At 34.4% G+C, this 18,449-nt stretch overlaps 1 protein-coding gene across 3 annotated transcripts in view; it reads left to right on the top strand.

The window, feature by feature from the left end:
- Nucleotides 1-18,449, top strand: part of LOC145691795 (glycerophosphocholine cholinephosphodiesterase ENPP6-like) — an 87,454-nt gene that overhangs the window by 66,468 nt on the left and 2,537 nt on the right. For all 3 annotated transcript variants that reach the window (XM_081767106.1, XM_081767108.1, XM_081767107.1), the window contains 5 exons: nt 2,083-2,224; nt 5,293-5,430; nt 7,641-7,805; nt 10,442-10,562; nt 13,902-14,033. In XM_081767106.1, coding sequence (XP_081623232.1) covers nt 2,083-2,224; nt 5,293-5,430; nt 7,641-7,805; nt 10,442-10,562; nt 13,902-14,033 — 698 coding nt within the window. The remainder of the gene's footprint in view (nt 1-2,082; nt 2,225-5,292; nt 5,431-7,640; nt 7,806-10,441; nt 10,563-13,901; nt 14,034-18,449) is intronic.

The raw sequence follows: 18,449 nt of genomic DNA, 5'->3' as shown, positions 1-18,449 counted from the left end.
GAACGTTTTCTTAAATAATGTTTTACTATTGATATTAACAGTGATATTTTGAGCAGTATATTTGACTATTTTATTATACCGTTACGGAAGATTACATTTTGAAAAAGTAGATTTTTGGTAAATGTCTTTCTGTACAAAAATAGTTTATATGGTTTAAGGAGAAAATACGGGGATACGATGTTGTCTACCATAAGTATAATGACATTAAATCGAACTAGGGAACATTTCACCAGAGATGACTGCTTCCTTACTGTTCCACAATGCTCATATTCTCATTAGACTTCATAGGATCATACTACTGTTGTAAAGGATAGAATGAAGATATGTTGAAGTTGAATATACATAAAATCTATGTTACAGAATATGATGAATGTGAAATGTAAATAGCTGTGTTGATACATTTTTTTGCTCCATATTTACAAGAGAAAGACTTATATCATCTACTGTTTCTTCGAAGGATACGAAATATTACATTTCCTGTTTGAAAAATACTGATTACAAGACGATTTTAACTGTCATTTCTTTCAGCTTCCTTCCTGCAACAGTACTGTCTCCTGGGAGCGTTGGAAGACCAGTCTTTCTTACGTGAAATTTCCTTCTAGGTGTGGCAATTGTGCAACTAGATCTCTCAATTTTCTTTGTGTTACATTATTATTAATACTTTGTGGTGTAGAAGCAAACTGTTTATAATGTTTCTTACTGAATTAGCTTGTTGGCTGGTATCTCTTTTATAAGTGGGTGCAATATATTTTCAAGTATGTTTCTTTTCCTTATGTGCAAGTTTCGTTTTTGAAACTTTCTACTTCGAAGGGAGGAACGTTGCCTAGTGGCTGAGCGATCGCTTCTGACGTAAGAGGCTCTTCGTTAGATTCAAGGCTATGTCAGCTGAGTTAGTGGTAGAGAAGATACAGTCCTACAATTCTGGTGGGGCTGCAGTGGCTCAGTGGTAGACCGTTCACATCTGGTGTGTGGGCAGGGCCGTGCCTTGGGGGGGGGGCGAGCGGGGCGATGGCCCCGTGCGCCGAAGTAAGGGGGCGAAAAATTCGGGAGAAAAAAGGAAAAAAGATAGGAAAAATTGCTTGGAATATATTATGGGGGCGCCGTCGTATACTCTTGCCCCGAGCGCTGATTTTCCACGGTACGGCCCTGTGTGTTGGTTCCCTGGTCCGATCCCAGCTTGCGTCAAGTGGACTTTTTGTTTGACTAACACCGTACCGTATAAGTTGTTTTTCTCGGGGTTCTCCCGTTTCCTCCCACTTTATTCATTCCACGATTGCATTCATTTATCATCATCACTGTCTCCTTTAGCCTAGCCGGCATAACTGTGATGCGTGAAACTGAAAGATTTCAGTTTTCATTTCAATTCTGGTGTAATCATTCATTTTCATCAAAATATCTCCTTTAGCCTTCCGAGCATATGAGTGAGACGTAACACTATAAGATTTAAAATTTTATTCTTGCAATGTTATGGCGGCCTTCTCTTGAATTATCTATACTGTTTACTCATTCTTACAATAATTACTGTATATATAGTTGCAACGTCTCTATAAGAAGTTACAGAACGGCAAACTTAAGAAGTAGGAAAAAAGCAGCATTTATTTACGTTTGCAGAAAGAAATCGTCAAATCCTAAATACTTTTACCTTTATGCATTTCCTAAAACTTTCGTGATTTTCTGATCATCTGTTGAATGCTAATTTCATTTCCTTTTCTTCTCTTTTTCCTGCTTTGTTAATTGACAGGCTTGGAGAAACATATGGGTGTCACATTCTCCCAACTTTCAAGTAAACTGGATGAGAAGATACAACATTTCCCTACAAGTCAATGCAGTGATAAATACCAAAAAAGCTTTCTCTCTCATTTGCAGGTAAATTTCCGAAATAAAATTACCTACATACTGTTCTCTAGTTCGTTCCCAACTCATTTCCTCTAATAACTCAATTTCACCGGAAGTGGTGCTTACCATTATGTCCATGCCCGAGCCATTTTATTTAATTGTACTGCTTGAATAACGAAATAGTAATTTATTGTCATTTAAAAAAAGAAATATGATATTCACATTAGGATGTTTTGTTTATTACAGGTGTCATGTTCCATTTGATGGTGTGTTGCCTGAATATTGTGATCCTATTAAATTTAAAGATTATGAGCATACTCCTAAACGATTTGAAAATATTTTGAATTTTTCAGTTCAAAGACTTGTGAAAGGATTTGATTTTGTGCTGGTAAGTAAAATAATAATAATAATAATAATAATAATAATAATAATAATAATAATAATAATAATAATAATAATAATAATAATAATAATAATAATAATAATAATAATAATAATAATAAAGTTTTCCTCTGCCAAGCACATTTCCTCATACATATAGACACTTACTTCCATAGATAATTATGAAATAATCACTTTAACAGAACGAACTTACCTGATACGTACTTACCCATATATAAAGGCTTGAATACATATAGGGTCAAAATAATACAAACCCATTAAGAAAACCAAATTAACTGATTAATTGGTACGTCACTTTAGCCTCTAGGTACAGCTTACGTTTATTGTCAAAATGAAGGATACAACTCTTGAAAGGATGGATAATGGAGGAGGAAAACCGCGTGAAACTCATTGCTCTAGGACTGGCCATAGCTGTGTAGTAATATAATATTCAAGTCGTTAGAATGAGCAAGGCGGAGGGGGTATTGAAGTTGATATCCTCAAAGTACATCTGAAATGTTCTACTGTACATTTGATACATTGCCAATCATAAACGATTGCGTTAAACAAGGGGCCGTAGTGGCTTAGGGATATAATATTCATCTCTGATGAGTAAGGTCCTCCGTTCAATCCATTAACAAAAGCAAGGCAAGATGGACAAAGACTGTGTGCGTCGGTTTTCTCGAGGTTATCCTATTTCGTCCTACCTTGTTCATTTCACAATTTCGTTCAATATCATCCCCTGCATTTCCCTTATTCTCGGGGCATAATCGCGGGACTTTAAATTAAACAAAAAATTTGACAACACGTATATCACAGAACACACCTGTCTCCTACCGTGTCCACGTATCACTGGCAATATTTTACTATTTAAGAATAATAATAGGACCAGCGGAATACTATGAAGTGGAAGACCATACCACCAAAGGCCTTCCGCCATGTTTAATGTGTAACCATACTTATATTACGCTAATTTCGGTATCTTAGTAATTTCAATTAAATCATATATAACCTCAGATTCGAAAACTAGCGTATATGTATGGGTGGGAGAGCAGAACTCATCGATCGGTTCCCCCGATATTAATTTTAGTGGTTTCGTAATTCCACACTGAAATATAGAAAGGATGCGTAATCTATTATCGCTACTAACAAGTAATACTATGAAAATAAATCTCTGAATAGTAGTAGTAGGATTTGAGTTCATAAAATAATACTGTTACAACCGATCTCCTTTAGAAATTCAAACAGTATATTTAAACTTTCAAGAACCCAATAATCAACATATATTTAACAATTCAACAATCAGTATTGCATTATGGTCTTCGTGATAATGGAAAGAGAATTTAAATAGATTCAATCTTAGACTATTATCCAATTAGCAGCGTAAACTATTTGCCTCAGTACCAGCTAACTTGTTCTAATTAGTCACGCCGATTGGTAATAATGCAGGAATCTAATTCAATTGAGAAAAAAGTAGAAAAGTTATAGGCAAAGTGCCTAAAACTAACAAAATGACAAACGGCCCTTTAAATGTAAGAATAATATAATGAAGGAAGGAAAAGCATGAAACTTACGTACCTCGCTGCCTTATTAAGCCAATTCGTGCTATCGAATAGAACAACTAGCCGATGTGAGGTTACAGCACTCCACTTTAAATTTCATGATTACATTCGAATTTTAAACTTTAACAGAATTATACTTTGAATATCACTCGTAGATTATATATATATATTGAAGAACCTTTTTTGATATAATAACTCGATCGCAAATTATGATAATAGTAGTGAAACAACCTCAATATTATTATACTTCCTTTATTATTATACTTCCTCCCTCGAACGTTCCAGCACAACTATGGCCATCTATAAAGAGAGCGCATCCGTCGTACTAGTACGTCCCACCAGAGGGCATAACCAACAAAAACAAAAGAATAGGCATGAACGAAAAAGCTTTTTCGGTACAAAATAATATAATAATATATATTATTCCTAAAGACACCTTTTCTATAAATATCTAATAACCAGTGACATAAAATCCATAAAATCCATAGATTATATGTTACAAATGGTACGCACTCAGCAGCAGAGATTACCATTTTAAACCAGGGATCAATCGAGTTGTGAGATATAATCTGAAATTAACATTGTTCATGCTCACTGTAGCTCAGGCCAGGGGCGAATGCAGGACGGACTTCCTGGGTGAGCAGTGGATTCTAATACTGCTAGTTAGAGCTACTTTTAAGAGCTCCACTCTCTGGGATTGGTTTTATTTATATATAAAATAAAAAAGTTTCCTCTTCTTGGGGGGCCCCGATCGCCCCCCCTGGATCCGCTACTGGCTCAGGCTTACTATTCTCATTAACGTTTACGCTATTTCAAGTTCTCACCAGTGTTCGTAGTTTTAGGAGAACTTCTCTAATCTAGGGAAATTTCATAGGTAAATTTAGCAAAAACGGAAAAACGGATTTTTTTTATGAAACGTGAAAATCTAGGGAAATTGTAGCGCTGACTGATCAATATAAATGCTTAAATTTTTCTTTGTTCTTCCCAAATTAATCAATACAATAGCAATAGTTCGTGTGTGTCCGTTGAAAGTAGCATAATTTGCACCCTCTAGGTACATACGCGCTCGTGTTCACTTACTGTGCTTGCGTTCGAGAATCTGATTTGCAACTTTGAGCAACTCTCTGCTAAGGAGAATACCTCACTTTGGGCGTCCGTCACATTGAGGGTCAGCAGGGGTGATGTTGAGGATGGGAAGAGAAAATGAAATGAAATCTTTAAGTTTTACGTCCCACGGATATGCCGGTTAGGCTAAAGGGGAAGGTGATTATGAGAGATGAATGAAATGATTAAAAATAAGTAGACGCAGTGTAAATTTTAAATGTTTTTCTTTCTCTCATGAAGCGGATTTAAAAGTTTAAGGGTGTATCATCATTCATTTATACAAACTCCATACAAAAGAAGTATCTAATTATTTAGCTTATTTTTTATATTTTAAAAATGTTACTTTTTATATATTGTTGTGTTATAAATGTGCTAGAATGCATTAAAATAAAATTTCTCATTTTCTTAGGCATACTGGAATGCTATTGATCACAATGGACATTATGAAGGTCCTGAAACTAAAGTTGTGGATGATTGGTTGAATCTTCTGGATGATTTGTTTGCTCAGTTGCTGCATAAAATAAAGAAAAATGGACTCGAAGGAAAGGTAGTTAAATGAGTGTTGAAAATATCGCATGTTAAAAGTAAACGAATTCATCTGTAAAATAAGATTTAAAAAACTTGTCACGCGGTGCGTTTCCTTCAGTTTCGATTCCAGTAGATGGATGGTGTAATTTTATCTTAATGAGGATATACCATGATTGATTATACCCCTATTAAGAGGTATATCCACACACACACAAACACACACACAAACAAACAAAATCATCGCTATCTTGACGGATATGGCTTCCTGATGGTTGTATATGGCAAAATTCAACAGTAATTTCGCAACATTATTTCTTAAACAAAGTCCATTAAACGACATGATATAATAATAATAATAATAATAATAATAATAATAATAATAATAATAATAATAATAATAATAATAATAATAATAAAAGTAGTAGTAGTAGTAGAGAAACTATGCTGCAATCAATTGGTTTCGAGCTTTCAAATAAAAGTACCAAACAGGGAAACTTGCCTAGAAAATTTTAATTTAATTGTGATTTCCGGTAGGAGGTCATGGAATTCAGATCCCACCTAAGTTGTAGGTTCATGCCTTATTTACTGCCTGATGGGTATCAATATATTTTTTCAACTTTAATTACTTTGTTTCTTCGGAACACTCAATGTGTTGTATTGTGCCATTTCTAACAATAGCGTGACTTCAAGTTAAGCCATTTTACACTATCATTATTACTGATGTTGAATTGATTGTCGCGGAAGATCTAGATAGCACAGTCCCAGCAGTTAAATAGCTTGCGTACAATTCCATACATGCTGTTAAAGACGTTAATATGTAAGAAAGTTTGTACTACTGTCATAACACTCCCGTACTATCCTCCTTATCTGCTTTTAGCATTCCTTTTAAAAATGAACATTTTTTAATGGTAGCTTTTAATTTGTGATTTATTTCCAAATATCGGAATATTGTCACATAATACTGTTCATCGGTATGTTAATGGAAATATAGTTAGTGTGAAGTATGAAAAGAAATATCATTTGGTGTTCTGCTTTCTGCTCGTGTTTCGTTCTACTGTGGATGCAGAAGTCATTTTTCGGGGGGGGGGGGGGGTTAATCTTTCAGAAGATTTCGTTCCAGTTTCAATGAATAGTATCCTTTAATATATCACCCAGTATATATTAAAAAGAGTATTATGTATGTCAACTTTGCTGTAGCTATTAGCAACAAGTTATTTGAAAGCAGTTATACTAATCGTAGAGAAAACCAAATAATCCTTTTAAAAATGAAGAATTCCTTTAAATACCATGGGTAACATTTCTACCAACCAGACATATGTAAATATTGACATATATATAATGTAGTCTACTGACCAACCTTTTACTTTTCTATATTTTATCTCGGGAGAGGTTTGGACGGTGGCTCAGTGGAAGATCGCTTACATCTGTGGTTCCTAGTTCGATCCATGACCGAGTAAGTTTGTGGTGGACAACATCATGTCCAAGAGTGGACAGCATCATGTCCGTGTCACGGAGCCAACGCAGCAGTAGGCATTTGACCTGAATTGATATACAGAATTGTAATTTGACAGTTACAAAGGGAATAAAAGTGTCCGTCGTCCTGGTCGTACTACACTTGAAAGTTGTGATAATTCTCACCCAGATAATAACAGGAGCTCTGAAATTATAGAACAGACAAAAACAAAATCGGCATAATTTTTTTTTATGCACTTTTGTATTCTTCAGAATCAAGATTTAAAGATTATAAGGACAGGACGGATAATGTCTATCTAAATTTTAATATTAACTTTCATCGAGAAAGTAGCACAAAATGTGAAAAGGTAATACTAGAACGATTTCGCCATTAACAAACTATTTCGTTTTCTGTGTTGCATTAGAAAGGGATCGAAAGGTTCAAAAGAGTTCGATTCTTCACAAACGATACACCCCTCTGCAGTGGTGCCCCCCCCCCTCATATCCATGACGCACCCCCCCCTCAATTGCCTATCCGTAGGTGTTCTTCCATGAAAAAAAATCTTTTCGATTAATTTTTACACCCTCTCAAACATATTTATATAGATTTTTAACCCCCCAAATATTTCAATGACGCAGTTTGCGTCATAGCCCCCTCCTTGTGGGCACCCCTGCCCCTTAGTGCATCAGTGAAGTGTTATTAAATGTTGTTGCTTTTGTAAACACGAAATAAGATTCATGTGCACACTTTCTGAAATAAATATTATTTTCCTACAGGTAAATATTGTCATAGTTTCTGATCACGGAATGGCTAGTATTCCAGAAAAAGATAAAGGATTACTTGACTTATCTCCATACGTCGATCTCAACAATGTGAAGAAAATTACTGGCTCTGGTGCTCTTATGGGGTTCCATACTTATCCAGGACAAGCGAAACAGAAGGTAAGCCATACTTAACTGTGCATTACCTTTGATCGCAGAACTAAATAACTGTGAGAGAAAGAGTGAGATTCTAGACGAAATCAGTGGTCTCGATCTATTAAATTGCAATAAATATCTATATTTTTACTAACCACTGACGCTAAGTAATAGGGTTCAGAATTATATAGCAGTATCTATTCTACTGTTTCCTCAACTTTCTTAACTGTTATAAGGTTGGTGCGAATAAAATGTCCATATTGTTGTCTGGTGGGAAACACCAGAACAATATAACATAAGGATGGCTTAAGGTTACATGTGTACTGGAGTGACCAGACAACATTAGGCAATGCATTGTTGAAAAGGGTCTTATGAAAGTACGCCATGGAGAACATACAATTGAGAGTAACTTTCCTTTACGAATATAAATTGAAGCGGATTTGGAACAGGAGCGCATCATTCGAAGTTAGTTTATCAATTTCCGTTCCAGCATACGCGTGGGCAGGGAAGAACATGTACGGATGAGATTCTTATGAACACTATGGAAACGGACTCTCGTGAACGTGTTCGTGACATTGCAGACGAGTTAGGTATACACTATACAACTTTCTTTCGGCGGCTTTGTAGAATCGGGAAGGTGAAAAATTTGGTTTGATTGGAGCCATATGAGTTGATACCAGCCAACAAGAATCGCTGTCTGAATATAAGCCGTTCCATAAGTGTAACGGATTACCGGAAAAAGCTTCCTGCAACGAATTGTCATTTCATATGAGAAATGAATATCATATGACAATCGTTTACGGTTAGGACAATGGTTGGATCATGGTCAACGTTCAGGGTGCTTTCCAAGTCATTTGTCTATACATAAAATATGTTGATGCTATAGTGGGTGATCCAGCATGTCTTTCTCAGGCGAGATGAATTCATCAATGCACAGTTCATACAGTTCTGAACTCAATGAAATACGCCGAAAACTTTTCCGCAAGTATCTAACAATGGCGAAGGAACGTGGTGCCCTCATGTTACACGACAATGTCTAGCTCAAGTCACCGCAAAGAACATTGCATGCTCTTCATGACTAGCAGTATGAAACCTATCCTAATCTACCGTATACTCCTGATATTTCTCCCACTATCACTTCTTTAAAAAAAAAAAGGGCTTTTCTGATGATCAGATGGCACAACGTGCAGTTAACAACTTCGCATCGCAAACTCCAGGCTGCATTCGCCAGGGAAACAAATAGTCAGGTGAGAGCGATAGCAAAAGCATATAGTTGCAGATGGTGACAAGTTACTGTACTTCGTAATTTTGGAGATGGGATTGGAGATTACACCCTTAGGAATGATGTTAGACTAACTAGCGTGCAGAGATTGAAATTAATTTCTTACCTTATTTAACTCTATGAACTTACAGAAATATTCACATGTACTTTTCAGTTGCATTACTATTTTATTTCGTGAGAAGCAGCGGTGTCATTGAAATCATTTAAACGGTTCTGTGATTAGTGTATTAACTTGACTTATTATTAATATTAATACTATATGGTTTATTATTTATTTATTTATTTATTTACTACAATAATATTAGTAGCAACTGTAAAATAGTGTTGTCAGTCACGTCCATAGCCGAGTAATTTTCTGGTCAGATGCAAAATTTCCAACTTCTGCTGGCATTGAAACATTGCAGGGATGCCTGTGGGGAACCAAAATACAAAAGTATCAGACACTCCGTTTCGATTTGTGGCAGCGCAACACAACTTCGAATTTCTAACGAGACACTAGACACATGTTATTGGAACTAACTGCTTCTGTAGACTGATAGAAATACATTTTCATTGATGAAGTGCTGTAGAAAATATTTTAACTGTAGCATGTCTTAATTAGCTCTTTAAAATACAAAAAAAAAAAAAAAAAAAGAAATTTTGTACGTATTAAATTCTCAAAAAAGCATTAGAAATTTTTTGTAAGTAATAGATTTAGAGGCGAAGAGACAATTTTAACAACCAATTCCGGGAACCTGAGAAATTTACAACTGTTTTGAGCCAACCAACTGAATGACACCACAGGGACAAATATATGTTCCCGTGTAAAGAGTACTTGCAATGTACTCGTCTGAAATTGATACTGAAAGTAGACTAAAGTGTGATTCACACTATACAGATAAAATGTGATTGAATCTTAATGTAGTTTGGTAAATCTTGTGCAGTTAATTAGAAGATGTGAAATTAAACAAAAAAAATGAATATAGTTGTTTTCGGACAATCAGCCAATATAATTCTACGTCGTCCAATGTTTCGAGAACAATGTTGTCGGATCTCGAAACGTTAGATGACATAAATTTCATCTGGCTGATCGCCCGCGAACAATTGAATTCATCACGACACCAGGACAGCTACAGTTCCTATTTTAAACAAAAAGTCTTTCAAAACTAAAGACAACTTATTCATCATGTTAGTATGATATCTAAAAATTAATAAGTAGAAAAGTTATTTCTAAAATTTACACTAGTTTGTTTCCAATACATTCAAGTTTACAGTTTAGATTTCTGAGTATAAGTTTTATCAAAACTGGGAACAGCTATTTGGAAATCGTTTTAAAATTTTCAAGAACAACATACTTTAGTAAATAATTCCATTAATATTTCTCATCAATTTATTTTAGGTCTATAAATCTCTTCAGAAAGTTGATGGACTATATGTGTTTAGAAGAGAAGAGATACCAGAAGATTTTCACTATAACCACTATCGATTTGTTCCTGATGTATTAGCAGTTTCTAAACCAGGTATGAACATGTAAATATAATAATAATAATAATAATAATAATAATAATAATAATAATAATAATAATAATAATAATAATAATAATAATAATAATAATAATAATAATAATAATAGTAGTAGTAGTAATAGGGGAAGAGGTTGTACTTTTGAAACAATGTACCTTTGAACACCTGGGCTTTTCTCGAGTTCAGAGCTATCTAAGTGCAGTGATTAAAATTCATTTGAAAGATTAAATGAAAAATAGCACTACAAACGCGTTTGGCTGTTGTTTACTGAGTGTTGTGTCGAGTAATGTAACTTTTAATTTTTTCACCCTTAAAACGAAGATTTTTTTGTAGTTGCCTTTTGAGTTTTGTGCTCTTCGGTTTTCCAAACTTGTGATATTTATTTGTCCAAACTTGGGGTAGAATCATTGGTGAATACAGTAATATTTTTAGTTTTAACTTTTGTTCAATGTTTAAGCTAGTGGAGAACTTTTTTTCGTAATGGTGACCCTCGTGTACCTATGAGCATTAATGCATCGTGTAACTTTGAACGATAAATAATACTGTTTAAATCTACACAATGTAAGTAGTTAAAACAATTGATATATTTTATATAGGTCAGGATAGGATATAAAGTTATTAATTATAATTTGAAGTAGTTTCTATATATTCGCTAATTATATAACATAATGCTAAGAGTTGTATATGCTCAACTTTATTGTTCACAAGTTTTTGTTACAACTTCTCTTCAATTTTTAATTTAATTGATAAACTTTTAATTCTGGGGAGCTTTTTATAGCTAAACCTTTTATTGCAATTTTTAACTGTTAATATTTGTGGTTTCTTTTTATATTATTGCCGCAGAAACATTGTATTTATCACTGTTCAAAGGTACAAGAGGGTCTGTTCAAAGGTACACGACCATAATGTACTTGTGAACAAAACGGATTTGTTCTTATTTTATCTTACAAAAGCTATTATAATTATGTAACACGTTTAAAAATCATCCTATCTGATAGCAAAGAGATGACAGTTCAAATGTACGACAAAAATTGGGGAAAAAGTACTGAATATTAGCACCAAAATTTCGAAGACTCTAAAAGTGTTCACAGGTACAACGCCTTCCCCTAATAATAATAATAATAATATGTAATCCCTATTATATTACTCTAGCAGCACAGACAATACATTTAACAGAGAGAAAGAAAGTCTGGCCAACTATTATTATACACAATTTCCACAAAGTAAATCCCCACGGTTTGCGGGTTTGTACATTCATTCTCATAAGTATGGAAATATTTACTATCATTTTAATACCAATCATTTCATGAATACAATCGGTTTTACATAAGTTATTAGGACGTAAAATAAAATGTGACTTATGCGAAAAATATGTGTATGCATTACAAAAGCTTCGCTGCAAACTCAGTCGTATCTGACTCTAAACAAAAGCTGGCGTAGAGCAAAAACGAAACGTTAAAATAAGGGTGTAAAAGACGTCAAAAATAGTATAAAGGTGGGAGTGAATAATCCATCAATTAAATGTTCATGTATTCAAACCCGATATGAACTACCTTTCTTTGTTTCTTTCTTTGCTTGTCCTCCACTTAATGCGGAGACTTAGAACATTTCTTTGAATAGCCCTTTTTGCAACTTCGATTCTTTTACGGATCGTAAATTTAAATGTTATAACTGAGAACAAAATATTAGTATGTTCACTAATTTAGAATTACCCTTCGATTGATAACATAAAGTTATTCGGTATATACATATATATATTTACAAATAGAATATTTCATATTTTTTCTTGTTATATATATTGAAGTGGCAAAACCATAACTCTTGTATAAATGAATGGAATAATCACAATAGAAATATTGTGTATATTATAGTGTGTGTTACTAATTTTTGATAAGGAAGCTTACATTGGATTTAAACTCGAGTACTATTTAGGATTACACTTTAAGGTATGCCTCGTCTACATAAACCCATGCTGGAAGAGGGTGTTAAACACCAACCAATCAATCAACCTAATACAGTCACAATTATGACACAGAAAAGCTGATAAAATTTACTTCAGTAATTTGTTTTCAGATAACAGAATAAATTTTAGAGTTTAATTCTGTTTCTGGATGTATGATGATCATTGATTAACATTTCAGAAAATCTTTATAAAACTCACAATCTAAGAAATTCGCCACTTTGTACTAGATATTAAGTGCTGATTGCGAAAAAAAACTGATAACCTAAAAATAGCTACGTGTATAAGTGAGCATTGAGGCACTACTTTTAGAATATGATCTCAAAATAGAAGAAAGGCAAAAAGTATAAACACTGATCTGGTATCACTTGACAAGATAACTTGTGGTAATACTGGTAACAAGAATATTTTCAGCATTTATTCATTAACTTTAATAGTACTGAGGAAGAAAGTCGTTGTTTCCATGAAAGTATGGTTCTCCTGGAAAGAAAAATGCAGGAATTTTCGACTTGATATATCAATTCCATTATGTGTGATTACATTTCTGTCTCGTGTTCTACTCACAGAAGAGTTATAAAATTAGATATGTTTTGACAGGAGGCATAATAAGTTGCTCAATATTGGCTGCTTTCGCCAGTAACGTCGCTAGTTCACAAATTTCAGCAATATTAACACTAGCATGTGTAAATACTTACTCTTCGTTTTGAATAAAATTAATGCCTGATGTTTTTTCCTTGTATTTTCCCAGAATATGGTTTTCTATATATTTTGTTTTTAGTATCAGCTGTCAATTTACTTTCTAATCAAAATCACGATAATCTTTCCGCCTAGACTTGCCTCAATCTAAAAACTCAAAACTCTTTTGGCTTAGGAAGTACTGACTTTAAACTAAATACAAATATTAGTTGATATTTACATTCCCTGGTATAGTACACCACGTCGCCTATCTGATCAAAGGACACTTGTCTCAATCTTATCGCCAAATTAAAAGAAATGGTAATAGGATTGGCTATACTTCTTATTTATTTATCATTTAATTTAGGATTTCGCCGCTTTAATATCTTATGCGTTCCCGACTAATAAAAGGTTTCGTCCTTCTTTTTCTGGCCGAATTACTGTAATGATTTTTTTGATTCGTCTAATATACCTAGTACATCTAAATGAGTTAAGGTTTTGTAGATATAATAAACGTAAGTATAGGTGAAGGAAAAGATATTTTCACTAAATATATCATATTTGTGAAGAAGAAGAGGTTGGTTAGGATGTTTAAGTTGATTTCATTAAAGATTTTCATATATAGTATCGATATATAAATTGGTATGTACAAATTCATTGGTATTTGTGTGTGTGTGTGTGTGTGTGTGTGTTATTTCAGATCATTGGATTCCTCAAATTAACTCTCCCAAGCAAATTCCACCTGTTGGCAGCTATCCGACAATGTATGGTGATCACGGATGGATATCGCAAGAACCGTTAATGAGAACTATATTTATTGGTTATGGACCAAGTAAGTGAGATATTACAATTTCCTAATATTTCTGAACTGACTAAATTAAAGGAACTAATGCGAAATTTGGAGAATAATTCAACGAGACTTGTCCGAAGATTTAGCCCAAGCTTCTCCTTAGTATATCGTTACGCTAATCATAACGCAACCTATTCCAGACCAACCACACATTTTTAATCACTAGAAATGCAAGTCAAAATAATTGTATTATAGCTTACAACTGTTGTGGTTGGGAAAGCCTGTGTCTACATACATATCGATGAATATCTTTGAGGATTGAATTATATGTAGGCTACATATAAGAAATTAATGAAACTATATATATGTTTAAAAAAGTAACTAGTCATTTCTAGATGTATATTTTATAAATTTTAGAGAATGAAGAGTGTGACTGGGATGAAGATCGATTCATGTTAGTCATGTTAGAGACTAGCCTAACAACTAAACAGTTCTTTCCCAGACAAGTTGAGTGGTTGAACACGGATCTAAAGAGTTTAAAATTTATGAATGGTCTAAACAAGGACTGTGAAGAGTAATATTTAGTGCATTCCTACGATAAACTCTGGGCGCCGGGTCATTTAATTAAAAGAATTATGAAGTAATATTCGAAATTAAATGATCTGGGGACCGACAAACCCTCACAACAAGTGAAAATTTTACTGTTGTCGGCCAAGGTAGCTAACAGCAGGAATACGCTTCCGCGTTACTCACTCAAAAACGTAGATAAAACACATGCAAGAAAAGTTAACAGCTAATGGTATGTGACTATTACACAGGTGGATGATCGAAAACAACCGAATTGAAATCACAATATTTATTAGGCTGAGGGCCTCAATATTTAAATATACGATTTAAAGTTATTTTACACTGCGAAAATATTTAACTAAATATTTGTCCAAAATTTTCGTCCACTGTTCCTATAAACTGTGATACTTGTGGTTGTCATCCGTGTAGCACGTGTTTTCCACTTCTTCTTCACTAGGAGCTTACTACTTGCTCCTCTACCGTCGGATTCTCAGTTCCTGCCTGCTCCAGCCACCTTCGAGTTCGAAGTGGACTTATAGTCTCTTCCGCTGCTTGCCTAGTATATCCGCTTCGTAGGCTCGCCGACTAGACAGCAGTGTTGCCAACCTTTGGGGTGACGTCACGTGCAGAGTTCAGCAGCAAGACTCCCGCCAGGAAGACCCGAAATCAAATTTTTGCATAATTGCAATTCCATATTATTCGAATTTCATTGAATTTAATCTTTAGAAAATTTAGGTTTAGAAAAATCGGTTATTTTCGTATTTTGAATATGAAAACACAAGATATAGAGAATTTAATTTTACCTTGACATTTTGATTTGATGTTCACTAAAATGCACAAATGCAGAAATCTCCAAACTTAAGATTTCCAACATTTCACAAACCTCCACACTTCCATAATGACATTCTATAAGTTCTCAAGTTTACTCAACCTTATTAAAAATGAAATGGCTATGTGAATTTAAAATCCTACAATCATTTTTCCACCGATAGCTTATAACCTTCTACTAATTAAAAATTTCGGATTAAAAAGGTTTGAGAAAGTCTTAAACGGGAACAAAAATTTACTGTTACTTAAATTATCAATCGCACTCACCTTTGATTGTCCTTTGAACATCATTCAACATGTAATCTCAACATTATTTCAAGACCATTGCAATTGCATTAAACTTTAATAATTTGCTGTTAACTTCAACCTTTTCAAGTTCACTCAATACTACATAAACACTAAATGAAGTAACTACTATATTTCAAAGATTTTATGCAAGACAAAATAAGACTAAGTTCATAGCATACTTCAATAATCAAGGTAGAGATATGAACAATTAATAATAAATTGTAGTGGGTTTTCTCCCATAGCTTTATGGTAAGATCACTAAGGAGTAAGTTGCCTAGCTAAGTATCAGACGATGTTCGGTGTCCTTTTATTTGTATCTTACAATACAGCTTATGTTTTCGATGATTTTTTTAAAAAAGAAATACCCAATACACAAAACATCTTATTCTCGAAAAGCAGATATATATACATGGATATTTGACATTGGAAAACTGCCACAATTGTAAATATTTCAGATTAATATGTGAAGTTTAAGAGATTCAGAGTTAAAGGTGTGTTTATTCCTTGATTTAGGATTTAAGAATTAGATTTCTTAGCTTTCGGCATCTATGGCCATGTTAGCTTGTCACGTATGAGGAATGACGTTCCTCAGGGATCGCACTATCCGACAAAAGGGAAGGAAGCGGCCTGGGACCTATACGTCAGGTACCACCGGTATTTGCTTGATGTGAATGAGGAGAATCCAGGAAAATTTTACAGACATGTTCAAATTATTAGACTCAACATTTAGTTTCTGAATATTTTACTGTTCTTACAATATTACGTCTGAAAACGCGTTTGAACTTAGTCCAAATTACTGTCCTGTAACTCTGTTCTAATTTCTTGTGGTCATGGCACATGCTTTTCAATATCAATTAAACAAATGCGTACGTGACATTTAAATATAAATACTATACAGTGTGTGTATCTAAATTGGAACCAAAAAATGAAATGGAATACTTACAAGAAAATGATCTCTCACACAAAGATTATTATTTCTTATGAAATCCGTTATTCCTTATTAAGTCTTTTATCCTTTATGGCATGCTATATACGAGTTTAGCACATTTTGACTTCAATTCAGTATCATGATACCACAAATTGTTGATCTCGATCAATTGATGTTTGGTTGAAATATGCTTCTTCTTTATAAAGCTCCAGGGGTTTTCAATCGGGTTAATATCAGGACTATTGCCCGGTTACGGAAGGACACTTATTTCGTTGTTCTCGAGGAATTTTGTCACAGTTTTGATCCGGTGGCATGGGGCTCCATCATGCATAAAGATGAAGTGTGCGTTATCAAATCAGATTGCAGTCTCGGGAAGCAGTTCTTCTTGAAAAACTTGTAGGTATTGGTCGTGCTTCATTGTTCCCTCTATTATATGCAGTTTCCCAGACACAAAGACAAAGATCACACCCCAGATCATGACCGAAGTAGAATGCTTCACTGTTTGTTGGAGGTATTTTAACTTGAATTTCTCCCCAGGTCGACGTCGCACAAATTGTGAACATTCATCAGACATGAAGACACATTATTTATAACTGAAACACCTATTCTCCAATCATCAGCAGTCCAACGTTCTAAACCTCGTGCCCATTGCAGGCGCTTCTTTACCATAATTGGAGTAATTTTTCCTTTCTTTTTTTGGCCTGAGTGCTTTTATTCCATCAGCACAAAGAATCCTTTGAATATTTTGAGGCAAAATGTCTACACCATACTCAGCCATTTTTATGCTTAAGTGCCTAGAAGTTGCGTTTCTGTTTCCCAGAGCCAATCTTTTTAGAATGATTATACCTCTTACGATAGCTTTGGATTTCGCCCACACTTCCCAAGCCTATTTTGCTAATACATTTGCTTCTTGTTCATCGCAACGGAGATTTTACTCACAGATTTTTGCTCTACCCTAACTCTAATAGCAATTTGTCGTTGTGTATATCTTCCTTCCGCCAAAAGTGTTTTGACATCTTCCACTTTACGCGAAGAAAAGTCTATGGCTTTTCAAATTATGCCGCGACTACAGGACTTCATAAAATATTATAAGATTAATACACAAAACACGTCAAGATCAGTTTATACTGGCCCATTCGAACTGTTGAACGTTTTGAATGTCGTAACTGCTTACAACTGCAACCACAATGATTCAGATTGTAACTTGTTGTTAGAAACCACAATAGCTGTCTACAACTGAAATACCACTTTCAGAACTCCCTCTCCTCTACTAACGCCAGGTGCTGTTCAACGTTGATATTACCACTTCAAGTGTACAGTAAACAAATGAAGGACCCTATATTGGTGGTTTAAACCATTAAATTATATGTTCAAGAACTCCGAAATTAGGACTGCAACATCAATTTCGTACGGTATTTTTCGAGGGTGAGTCTAATAATTTGATCATGTCTATACTTAGAATGGCTGGTCCCAAAAGGTTTTTACACTTTTTCGACAGTGTTCCCACCGGGAATTGAACCTGGGACCGTTAGCACCAAGGACGAGAGTGTTAGCGGCTACGTTACGCGGGTCCACTGTTTATTCCTTGAATCTGTAGTTTGCGTTATTGGAAGCAAACAATAAATCATATGCTAGAAATTAATATTAGGGTTATATTATATAGCGTTAGATTTTTAAGCTAATTGTAAGGTGTAATACTTTGTCACCTGATATCTCCGTTGCAGTGCCCTCTCTTATTGGCACCCCTGGGTTACCATAGCCTTAGACCATAATAATATTATAGCAGCCCTGTCTGATCTTAACAGCACAAAACATCAATTTAACTACGAAAACAGAAGGCTAACCTT

This window comes from Thermobia domestica, chromosome 8 (genome assembly GCF_964235325.1).
Source record: "Thermobia domestica chromosome 8, izTheDome1.hap1.1, whole genome shotgun sequence".
Lineage (NCBI taxonomy): Eukaryota > Metazoa > Arthropoda > Insecta > Zygentoma > Lepismatidae > Thermobia > Thermobia domestica.
Note: the sequence above shows the minus strand (reverse complement) of the source record. Positions and strands in the feature narration are given on the sequence as shown.